This window comes from Tuber melanosporum, assembly GCF_000151645.1.
Source record: "Tuber melanosporum whole genome shotgun sequence assembly, scaffold_160, strain Mel28".
Lineage (NCBI taxonomy): Eukaryota > Fungi > Ascomycota > Pezizomycetes > Pezizales > Tuberaceae > Tuber > Tuber melanosporum.
In genome coordinates, this window is record NW_003298820.1 from 85,069 (window position 1) to 96,748 (window position 11,680).

General features: G+C 45.5%; 2 protein-coding genes; one reads left to right on the forward strand and one right to left on the reverse strand.

Annotated features, from left to right (window-relative positions):
* The first annotated feature begins 5,117 nt into the window (after positions 1-5,117).
* On the forward strand, positions 5,118-9,595 carry GSTUM_00003123001 (uncharacterized protein). XM_002836802.2 has 7 exons: positions 5,118-5,406; positions 5,515-5,694; positions 8,601-8,782; positions 8,846-8,913; positions 8,988-9,062; positions 9,127-9,226; positions 9,286-9,595. The coding sequence occupies exons 2-7, from the start codon at positions 5,624-5,626 to the stop codon at positions 9,372-9,374; spliced, it is 585 nt and encodes a 194-aa protein (XP_002836848.1). The 5' UTR covers positions 5,118-5,406; positions 5,515-5,623; the 3' UTR covers positions 9,375-9,595.
* Positions 9,596-10,563: 968 nt separating this feature from the next.
* Positions 10,564-11,405, reverse strand: GSTUM_00003124001 (uncharacterized protein; the record flags this gene model as incomplete). XM_002836803.2 has 1 exon in its annotated part: positions 10,564-11,405. The coding sequence occupies one exon, from the start codon at positions 11,403-11,405 to the stop codon at positions 11,142-11,144; it is 264 nt and encodes an 87-aa protein (XP_002836849.1). The 3' UTR covers positions 10,564-11,141.
* Positions 11,406-11,680: the final 275 nt, after the last annotated feature.

Sequence of the window (11,680 nt, forward strand, 5' to 3'; positions counted from 1 at the left end):
GTTAGCAGGTAAATTTCATTGTCAGTTTTTGATATAGTTTATTGAAATTTATTCTAATTCAGTATTGTATTCACAAATACTTCAACCTTGTATTAAATGGTTTCATACAACCTTGATTATATTATCAGCCAATGAGTATCCATAAAAGGTAGAAAGAAACTCCAAGTTTTACCCCTACTTCAACAATGTACTAGGTGCTATCAATTCAACCCATATCTTAGCTCGTATATCAAGCTGCTAGTATAAGCTTCAATATTGATTAAATAATAGATTACAAATTAAAATAATATAATAGTAAATGTGGTACTACCAAATAGGTCTATTTATGAAAATACTACAGTAATTTTATTTTGGCTTATAAGCCATTTTCAAAAAATACTTTCATATTTCTTTACTGTAATTTACAAAACAGGACCTAAGATAAATATATAAGATGATGTGTAGGCCACGTAAGGGGACTGGTTTTAAGAGTACCAAGATTCAATATCTAGGAATCACCCTAAGTTGAGTAACCCCACTTGGAATCGGAATTTCTGGTCTCCAACACCTCCCTCCAGTGGGTTTATAGGGCTCACGCATCATCGTATATACCTATCTCAGTTGCTGTTAGGCAGAGACAACCTGATAAACTTCAGCATTTTCTAGGCCAATCTAAATTCATTTCTGTAGATGGAGATTGTTTAGGAAGGCTCAGACTTCACTTGTTTCTTTTATGACTACTAAGAGTGAAGTAAAATAGATAAATTAAAATTGAATTATAATGACAATATTATATTGATAAGGTCTATTCTCTATTGCTTGATGATGTTTAAAGCTTGGGAGATACTTCGATATTTATATTCCATATCTGAATGTTTGTAGACTACATCTATTTATTATACAATTATGTACCTCTCTGATTATCACTCGCAACATCGGGTATTCTCAAAATGTGCAACTACCTGGAGACTCTGAAAATCACCACACCTTTTTCAGCACTTATAATATAACTAACTAGAAATCATACTGTTTATAATAGTAATTATCTGATCATTAGAGTCTTTAGACTTATGGCCCATTTCACAAGTCGAACTGAGTTGGCCCCAATTGTCTTCAACATTAATGAAATGATCAGTTTCATCTGTAGGTTATATCTATAAAGGTAGTCATAATCACAACTTTTTTAGGTCACCCAACTTCAACCTTCATAACTCTTTATCCAACCAATAGATATCTTTCAGAAGACTTCCTACTAATTAGCAGGAAACTATTCCCCTGGATTGACAAATAATTCCTCGGTCAGCAACACTTAGTTGCTTTGTGTAACAGGCTTTCAATAACTATTGTAGTATTTGAAGGCATCCCCGTAGCTACAACATGTTCTGAAACTTAGTTATAACACTCTATGAAGTCTATTGCCTCTATAGTTGTGTCTCTCATAGTTCTAAACTTTTCTAGTTATTGGAAGGTAGATATTAATATATTAGTCTCTTGTCGAGGTACTTTATTATTCGATGTCATCGTTTTGTGCAAAAACATCTTGTTACTTATGGCCTATTCCAAAGATATTACATCTTTGAAGCCTGATAACTCTCTGAGTAGTTGACAGATTTACTCCATTTCACTTCTCAGACCCAGCCAAAAGTCCTCCCTTATATACCTTGCAAACAGGATGCGGTCAGACTGACGGTGGTGACGTATATGTTGTTATTTGATACCTTTAACTTTGTGGCGTTATAGTCACAGGACCCAACTGAAATTAATATGTATGATGACATATGGGCCCTGTTATGGGGCTGGAGCTGGATGTTGAACACTAGGGATTCTGATTCCAGGTATGGTTACCCTACTTAGGATGATTCCTAGGTATCGGATCCTAGTATTCCTAACAGTTACATCCTATGACTATAATGCTACGTCTTTAGCTCAATTAAAATATCATGTAATTCTTCTCTAAAGGTCACGTATTCAACTCCTGTTGTCATCAATGTTATTTCTGGTATCAAGTTATTTTCTACCAATACCTCCAACTACAAGGCTTCCTGCATGACAACTGAGAACCTGCGACTAATAGATTAAGATTCTATCTCATAGAAGTGCTTCTCCTCTTGATGAGGAATGTCACTGGATAGAAATGTGTGGGTTTGCTCAGGAGATATTAAGCTTCAAAGTTAGTAACCTAAGAAGGTTGCATACCTGACTTCGCGGAGTTGCCAACTAAGGAATTATTTACCAGTCCAGTAAAATGGCTACTTATGAATTAATAGGAAGTCATTTGGAAAATATCTATCTCTTGAATCCCGAGTTATAGAAGTTTAAAGTCAGCAATATTGGAAGTTGAATTTATAACTCCCTCCGCAGATACAACCTGTTGATGAAACCAATCATTTCATCAATAAGGGAGATAATTGGGGTCAACTTAGTACAACTTGAGAACTAGGCCATAAGTCTTATGACTTTGAAGATTGTATAATTACTATTGGGAATAGTATTGCTTCTAGTTAGCAAGACCGTAATTGCAGAACAAGATATGGAGGTTTTCAGCATCTCCAGATATTCACATCTTTAGAGAATACCCAACATTGTAAGATAAAACTAAAGAGGTAAATAGTTTATATAATAGATAGATATAGTCCACAAATACTCAGACGCGGAATATAAATATTGAAGAGTCTCCCAAGCTTTTAGATATCATCAAGCAATGGAGAAGAGACCTTAATAATATAATATAGTTCTTAAAATTCTTTTCTACTTTACCTACTTCACTTCACTCTTAGCAGTTATAAACGAGACAAGTGTATCTCGAGCCTTCCTAGACAATCTCTGTCTACAGAAATGGATCTTGATTGGCCTGGACAATTCTGAGTCTATACATGTTGTCTCTGTCTAACAATCTATACCAAAGATTCTGCTCTAAGTCTTCTTAATGCACACTAGAGTTGGCTTTTGCCTAATACATGTAAGGGGGTAGTTAACTGCTATAGCATCTGAGTACACTGTAGCATTTAAAGAGATTTTTGAAAACATACAAAGCATTTGAGTCCTATTCTATAAAATGTAATATTGCTCTAATTCTAACTATACTAATAAAGATCCTTAGTTTTTACTAGTCTTAATATTGCTTAATACTACTTGCTACTTAATAGTAATACCAATCATGCAAATCCCAATTTATACTTATCTTTTACATGTCCTACTTACATCTCTGTTGACTTTTCTTCAATCCTATGATTTTTTCTTTAACAATACTGTAAATCCTCTCTTATGAGTACTCAAAATGGAACTGGCTATTTTAACTCTAGAATATGAGCTCTTTAATATTCTAGCAACCTGTTTATAAACTTTGTTTTTACTCTTAGCATTCCTATCTAGTAATACAGTTAAAACTAGGATTCTATCAGTTGAGTTGCTAGCCGACATCATCACAGTACAGATTGTAATAAGTATATCATTATCTATTACAATAAACTTCGTTGACCTGAAACATTATCTCTGTTTGTTCTCGGTAGGATTTGAGTTCCTTTATTATGTGGCTTCCGAGTCTTAGGCCGAAGTTCACGCTGGTTGCCATAGGTTACCTTGTACGGAATCGGTGAGGGAAAATAAAAAATCACCTGCCTGTCATACTTTTATGCACTATTTTTCATTGGTTGGTTAATTCCCCGCGGCACCATATCTCTTGGCAAAGGCGTGCCACAACAGGCTGCGGTCGCGATGCCATAACCTACAAGTATCATCCTCGATATTCACAAGTCAGGCATCATGAGCGCCTAGCAACAAAATAAAACATACGATTAGCCAGGCGCAAAACCTCTGAATCCGATGGGCAGCCTTGCACTCCCCGCGTGCCCGCCCCGCACCGTTATTGTCCTCCCCCGCCTGAGGTGATTGCCGCCCTGTGCCCGTGCAAGTGCCCGCAGCGATGTTGACGAACAATTACAGGCGATCTCAGTCGACCCACAAAATATTCCCTTTCTTATCACAGAAACAACAGTATCCGAGCGCCCAAAACTGTCGGTCCTCCGTACGCTCCATAGCATCCTACAGCCTTCTCCCATCCAACCAGGGTCTTTAGGCTGAATCCGTGGTGTTGTGCCTGCCTCGCCGGCAGTACACTACGGTAAATTCTGCACCCCGTCCAAGCTCACGCTTGGGTGAAACAGGTCAAGTACCCTATATCTACACGTAAATCCATTACTTGTAGAATCACGATCGAGAGCGGGCGGGGGAAGATCCCTGGCTTTGCCGTACCGTTATTCTCAAGAGGGGAGCTGGAATGCCGGTATCGCGTTCACACGAGTATCGTCCTCAGTTGGGGGGGCGGTGGAGGTTGGAGGGACACGTAAATTGTGCCTAAACTAGACGATTCTGTTCGCTTATCCTGGCGCTGTTGTTAGTCGCCTATGGTACGCTAAGATTCCCATCTTACAGCCTAGGGCTAACGATAGTCCAGTGAAGCCTTCTTCTCCTGTGAAAATCACCGTTTGCAATAGAAAGAGCTATGTTTCAGGAATTGAGTGGCTACAGCTTCGTACCCTGTAACTTCAGGGTTAAGTACTAGTACTTGTACAATTTACTCTGTCCCTTGACTCTCGCATTTCCATTGAAAGCCCTTCATGGAAGAAGCTGTGCGAGGGATAATAAGGGCATTGTATGAGTGCTGCCCGATCGCGGATGGTATGTTTGCTCTTACTGTAGAGTTTGTCGAGATATCCTAACATAATGTCTTATTCAGGGGGACGACCGCTCGTCAGCCACGGATCCACAAATTCAAAATCTCCCTAAACACCATCCTTCCAACGGCTCCATCACCACCAAACCTTAAGTTTACCCACTTAAACACAACTCACTTCAACGATTCTGCCGGCAGCCCTATATCCGGTCTGGATCTTACAACCTCTCTGCCCTTTGATGGTTTTCCGAACTTGCCCGCTGCGAAGTTCACTGGCGATGACTTTGGTGGTGAAGGGCCTGGCTGTAATCGTTTATCGTTAGATCCTGATGGACTGGTCTTCGATACTCCGACCCTTACGGCGGATTCTAAATCAGCGGTGAATATGGCCACTTCATCTACATACCGTTTCAATCGGAACGGGAAGCTCACCCATGCTAGCCCCCAGATGCATTCATCCCTATCCGCAAGGAGGACTCAGATTCCCCCAAAGTGTCTCTAATTTTCAGCCAGCCGACCTACGACCCAGCCCAACTCCCGGATCCAGTTGCCCCTGCCCCCGAAAGATCAAATAATCAGGGACTTGAGGGTCTCACTGCCTCTAACGACGGGAGGAATCTGCACAGTAAAAGAAGGTGGACTTAGCAAATTTACAAACAGGTGCTGTACACCTGTTATGGTCAAGTGATATCACCGGTCCAGGGAAAACCCGCTTGGCCCGGAAATACGCTGTTCCATTCCCTCAGTTCAACGATGTATGATACGCATTCCTCTGAATTCCACCTTCATGTTACCATTATCCTCATCGATCACAATCACTCCCAATGATGCCACGGTTAACAAGCCCTCTCACTCTAATCCAGCCAAGAAGACGAACCCTCGCACCGCAGCACAGCCCGAAATCCTCTTGGTTGGATCAGACTAGTTCGTCATCCTTAGTCGGTTGTGACAGCGACTCTGGCCACGGCTCCGATGGCTCCCTCTCCAACGACCGTCAAATTGATGTTTTCGATATTCCCCATGCAATACGACATCCATCAAGAGTCACACTTATGATTGCCGCGACCCATCTAACTTATAACCATAGCACCCGACGGCGGCATCCTAAACTCTAACATCAAACCAGCACTCTACTACCCGTTCCTAGACATCAACAACGCAGCACAGCTAGCCAAATTCGGCCTCCATAATAGGGGTGCTCAAGATGCGGCGCTCCCGGACGAGAAATGGGAAAGTCTCGCGATCGCACCTGTCGACGGCAAGATCGGTGGCGATGACTGGTGGTTTGTAATCACCATTAGTGATAACCACCCTATCACGCATGGTGGTGAGCTCCTCCCTATTTTAAGGAGCCTATTCACTTATCTGTGCGGGGGCTTTTGATTTCGGGGAAGAAGAAAAACACTTTTTAAAGACGCATCTAGATTTGACTTGGACTCGCGGGCGCCGGTGTACGGTGCTTGTACAATATCAAGTTACCCGAGCACTCGAGAAGGTTCGTTCATGGGTCGCAAAATGGCTAAGTGCTTCGCGGTGTGCACGGTTAGAGCAGTAAGGAGTCACGGCACTGAGCATACATAAATCATGCCAGCGGAAATTAATTACAAAAATTGTAGTGGCTGTACAAGTACAACTACTATTAGCAAACCTGTAACCCACATAAACAGAAAATAACCACTGCTTCTCGCAAAAATTGCGCGGCTCAAAATTATGCCTCAAACCAGCGTGATTCACACCACATGATAGCCTCTGCAGCACCTAATAGGGCAGTCAAACCCACCAAGACCAACCAATTTTGGCGCTCTCTCCCGGTCCGCAATAACATATGCCCGGCCCATCCGCACCCGAGAAATTACACATCGTACCGAACCATGGTTAGCCCTGAGTATCTAAACTTTAATCCAGCGGGGCCGTATCCCCCGGAGATGAGCAAGATGGGCTTCGAGAAGACAGAAGACTCACACTCTCAGCTCGGATGCTACCCTGCGTGGCGCTGGTACTGTACTCTCTGGTTTGGTTGCTATGCGGATACTTTGGCGCCAAGACGAATTCGAGCCTACGCAGCCTTGGCGCTAAAGTGTCTAGATAGCAAGCGAGTATCGTAGTATCGTACTGATGCTAACTTGACTCGTGCTGTGGAATAAGTTTTGTCTCCCGACTGTGATTTCCTGCTTGGGCGCATGGTTGGTCACGCTGATAACTACTACTGTACACTTACGGAGCTAGTACTATTTCTAGTAGTAGTATCTGACTACTGGTACTAGTACAAGTACTCGTACTTGTAGAAGTGCTGGTCCGCAAGCTTCTCTTCCGCTATTTTCCTGACCCCGCCTTTCACCTTCTTGGTTCGGAAGGTGGTGGCAGTGGTCAACACCACACACTACCACCTCATGATCCCCTCTCCGGTGCTGAACTTTGGAAGCTTCATAAGCCTAGACACCAAACCTCATTGTAGGGCTAAATGAGATTTTCACCTCCTCTGTTATTGGGCTTTGGTCACTCTGCCAGATTGTGGTTCCTGTCCTCCCCCTCGCTCCATAGTGGCCATCTCAGCTAGGTTGTGTGAGGTTGTAAATACTCCTCCGCCCCTCTGGATTCTTTTACACAATCAGGTTTACTTCATTACCAATGTTTGGATTACTCAGCAATGCGTGGTTGGTATTGCACTGTCTCCGGTCATGCTCCCGTCCGACCAGCCATGAGCAATCACTCCACAGGAGGCTGGCACGTCCAGGTCGGTTGCCTTCATCATGCGAAACGAATGCATCATGGTTCTCCCCTATATTGCTAGCTGTTAGCTAAGGCTAGACCGGTTGAAAAATGGGGAATGTAGTTTATCAAGGTGGTTTCCTTATTGGGTTTCTTTTGTGTTTCCTTTTTCAAGAGAATACAGTATGGGTTTTCTTGTTGGCTCCTGCCAGTCCTGCTTTGTACTTTTTTTGTTTTGTGCAGAAGGAGCTTTCATGGGGGCAGATGTGCAGTTGGTCCCATACCAGAGGGACTTGGGCTGGCTTGTTTTCCCCTATGCCTGTGGAGGAGGTTTTTGACCAGCATGTCTAAGGACTAAATCGGGGGTGTGGGGTGGTTATTGCAGAGGTGCCCTTGTATCTAGGATCCATGCTTTAACAGGGCTGTGCTCTTATAGTGGAGGTTTGCACCTTTAAGCAAATAGATTCTAGGATTTAACAAAAAAACATAGAAGTGCTGGTCCGGCCTAACGCCTTGCGGCGGAGTAGTAAGAATTAACTTTGGGTGTGTGGTTCACGAGGGGTTGGTTAGTCAGTCTAAATGAGCAGTTGGCCGACTACCTGGATTAGGCTGCAATAGGCACTATCTATTCTTTTTTTTTATTCGAGTGATCCTCGTGACATCTTGATCCACTTACCGGCGCTGCCGGTAGTACCGTAGTCCAACACTACTCCTACTACGAAGGAGGTATGGTAGACTAAGAGTTTTGTGAATCTGAAAACTGTTGAGCCCACCAATAAATTATCACCCCAAGACCCATTACAATAGCATACAGTCCATCTGTCAGCTCATCCCACCCCATCCAGCACACCTACTACCATCCTTACTCGCCCCTCTCCCGCCTAACTCTCACCCTCCGCAGCCTCTCCGCCTCCGCCTCGACCATGGAAATTTCGCCCATCCACTGCACAGCGCCCCACGTCGCCGCGCAGGTGAGTCCGAGAACCACGTACCCCGGATTCCGTGTTGATAGGAAAAGTATCATGAAGGCGGTTTGCAACCCGGCGTGGAAGATGGTGGTGGTTGATGGGAGGGTTGAAGACGACTTTGGCGACATTGGGCGGAGGTAATTGTTTGGTTTTTTATAAAGAATTTGTGGATGGGATTGTGGGGAGGGTTGCGGTGAGTTAGAGGTAAGTGATTGGGGAGGAAGGAATGGAGAGTGAGGCTCTGGGATTCGGTTGGAGAGAGCCTCTTGAAGCCGGGTAATAGCCGCTTTTGCGATCGTCTGCGACCGGCGAAAGCCTCCAGAATCATACACTCTCACCCACTCTCACACAAGTTTTTACTCCCCCCCTTTCCCCAGCTGGACAAAATGCGCCAAACGCTCCTCCGTTGTGCTTCGGAAATTATTTCCAAGTCATTCGTACAAAACCCTCCTCGGTGCATACCCTTTACCACTGTAACCGGTCACCTCGGACACCGACCACTGACGTTCTAGACCAGCACTCCTTCCACCAATCAAGCTTTACCGCCGGCTTTTGCGCGCTCACAGACATAAACTATCGCCCGAGGTATGCTTTTACAGTAACCCATGTGTGATAGGGGGATGGGTGGCTGATTGAGAGTGAGGGGTGCGGGGGAACAGAAACGAGTTCTCGGAGACGAGTATGTCAAGGCGGAGTTTAGACGGCACAGGGATATCGAGAATCCCTTGTATATTGTTCGCTTCCTTCCTTCACTTTGATTGTTTTCCTTAGGTAGGGGGGATAATGGGGATATGTCAGGTCGGCTTCTTGAAGGAATGGCAATTGTACGCGCAGGCGGTTGAAGGCGAGACGTGGAAGGACGAGAAACTTGAGGAGGGAAAGTTGGAGAAAATGAGTGGTCTGTGGGCTCTTTCGGTTCGCTTGGTTTTTGGTACTGATGGCGGTGATGGCGAATAGATCAACAGATTGCGCAGCTGTATGAGTTGATGAGGGCGATTAAGCGTGGGGACACGGACGCTGGTGGGGAAGGTGAGGGAAGGTTATAGGGGTGGCTTTATAAACGTTTTGTTGAAACTAACTACTTTGTCGGGGTTGGTTACATTTAATTAACTAGACTTGTGCATGGTATCAGGTGGTGCTTTCGGCGGACGGTTTTTTCTGTGGTCCGTATGGAGTTATTTGGTCCCTATATTGTTAATTAGCGAATGGGGATGGAACTTAATATCTAATTCTCTTGGAGCCCGGTTGGGGTTCCTCGTCTCTCGAATGTCCTTTTGCTGGCCTGGTGGCTCTGGTGTCCATCGCGTCGATTTTGTTCCCCGTAGTATCCTGCTTGTTGGCATCAACTATTCGCAGCTGCGTGAAATAACTCTGATAGACGTCTTCACCGGAACTGGTAACTAAGCCAGTTGCCACTTCGATGGTCCTGTCGCACGAGTAGAGCTCGGTGGTTTCCTTACTATCCGCCGAGTTAATACTGGTTTCCGAAACTTTCTCATGCTCTCCCACATCTGCATCGCTCTCTGCGGTACTGCTCTCTGCGATACTCCTCCCATCGGCGTCAGGTATGGCAAGTTTGTTGGAATGATTCCCGTGGGGCTCTGGTCCAGGAGAAGTCAGCGATTCATGTTCGATTGTATTCTGCACTAGATTGGTGGTCCTACCATTTCTCTCTCTAGGGATAATACTCCCGACACTACCATCCCACTCAAAATTCCCACCAACATCTCCCTCAAGCCGCTTTCTCGGCATCGAGTGAGGGTACGGATACGCATCCAAAAACCCCGGCTCCGATCCACGGCCGGGCTTGAACTTTCTCAATGGTCTTGGACCTTTGGACCCAAGTGTTCTCGCAATCTCCAATTTTTCCCTCTCCTTTTCCGTGAAGGGTTTCTCGTCGCGCGGCCCATCTTCAGAATTGGGGTGTGGATTCAGGAACCCGGGGTCTCCAGCTCGGAGCGGCACTGGGGTCCTGAAAGGGTCTGCATCGAGGAGTTGTTGGGTTGTGGGAGTATCTGGGGCCACAGCGGCAGGAAGGGGATAGGACTCTGGAAGAAGCAGGTCTCGGCTTGATTGCCAGGAGGGGTAGGGGTTTACATAGTCCGTGGATGTGGAACCTGTGCAGTGCATTAAACGGACTACTGTTGGTGTGGTCGGGGCGGTAGATTCGGGGCTATAGGTTGTGATTGTGATATCCTCTTTATCATTCCGCTCTGCTACTTCGTGGGGCGTTCGGCTGAAGTAGGAAATCGGGGTCTGCGCCCAAGCTAAAACCCGGTGCTCAGATACCCATTTCCAGTAAGTCACCGACAACTCGCACAGGTGTGTGATCCGGAGCCCGATATATTCCACGCAGCCAAGCGGGCGGGTAGCCACCAACCCAATGTCATACCAGCCGTACCGGCCAGCCAGAGCTCCGAAAGTCCGCCCAGGCGCCTCACTGATGAATGAGCCAATGGCCCGTCTCCCATGACAAACCTGCTCCCAAACACCCTTCAGGAACAACTTCCAAAGCACCAAATTCACGATACCGGCCACGGCCAGTATTATAAAGCTCATTTGAATGATGAACGTGAAGACGAAGGTCCACTCTCGGAAGCAGACCGCCACGATCCCGACAATGAGGACGACGCACATCTCCTGCTTCCAGATGCCTAGGGCGAGGATGGACAAGATGAGGATCACTGTGGCGCCCTCCGCTCTTTCCAACAGGTACTCGAAGATTTGTCCGATAGCTTGGTAGATCTGTGTGCCTAGGAGCCAGTTTGGTGGGTCATCGGGGGTGGTGTAGAGGTATAGGTAGCGATTAGGCGTCATTTTTTTTTTTTTGTGGGTTTCCTTGTGTTTTTTAGTGGTAGAGGGAAGAGGTGGTTGACGGGGGGATGAAGAGGAGCGGGTAGTGTGCTAAATAGGCGGTTGGAGGGGGTGGTGGGGGAGGAAGGAAGAGGGGAAGGAAGGAAGGAGGTGGAGATGGCTGTGGACGTGGTGTTGTGTGTTTGTGGTTTAGTGTCACCGGTGGTCACTCGGGGTTTAGGTTTGTGTCTTTCGCCTGTGGTATGGAGGGAGGGTTCTGGCATAGAAAGTCAAGTGCAACAGGGAGTTTTATTGAGCTGGTGAGGCTTACCACTTGGATTTGTTTCAAGTGTGGTTAGGGCTTAGGTCTTGATTGATGAGTGAATGAATGTCAAATTGTGCATGGGAAAAAGGCAATGATTCATGTTTGAAATTCAGCAGGGCTATTTACGGACCACTCGACTCAAGTGTGCCCTCTTCCCCCGAGCGAATATTGGGAAATTGCGAAGATTATGGTTAGTTTGGGTAGCTTTGCTTAGGTATCGTCATATCCGATTCT

Excerpts from the sequence above, each read along its gene's own strand:
- GSTUM_00003123001 (XM_002836802.2), top strand. The coding sequence starts at position 5,624 with ATGGCTCCCTCTCCAACGACCGTCAAATTGATGTTTTCGATATTCCCC. Across the intron at positions 8,783-8,845 it reads TTCGTACAAAACCCTCCTCG|CACTCCTTCCACCAATCAAG; the intron begins GTGCATACCCTT and ends GTTCTAGACCAG. Across the intron at positions 8,914-8,987 it reads GACATAAACTATCGCCCGAG|AAACGAGTTCTCGGAGACGA; the intron begins GTATGCTTTTAC and ends GCGGGGGAACAG.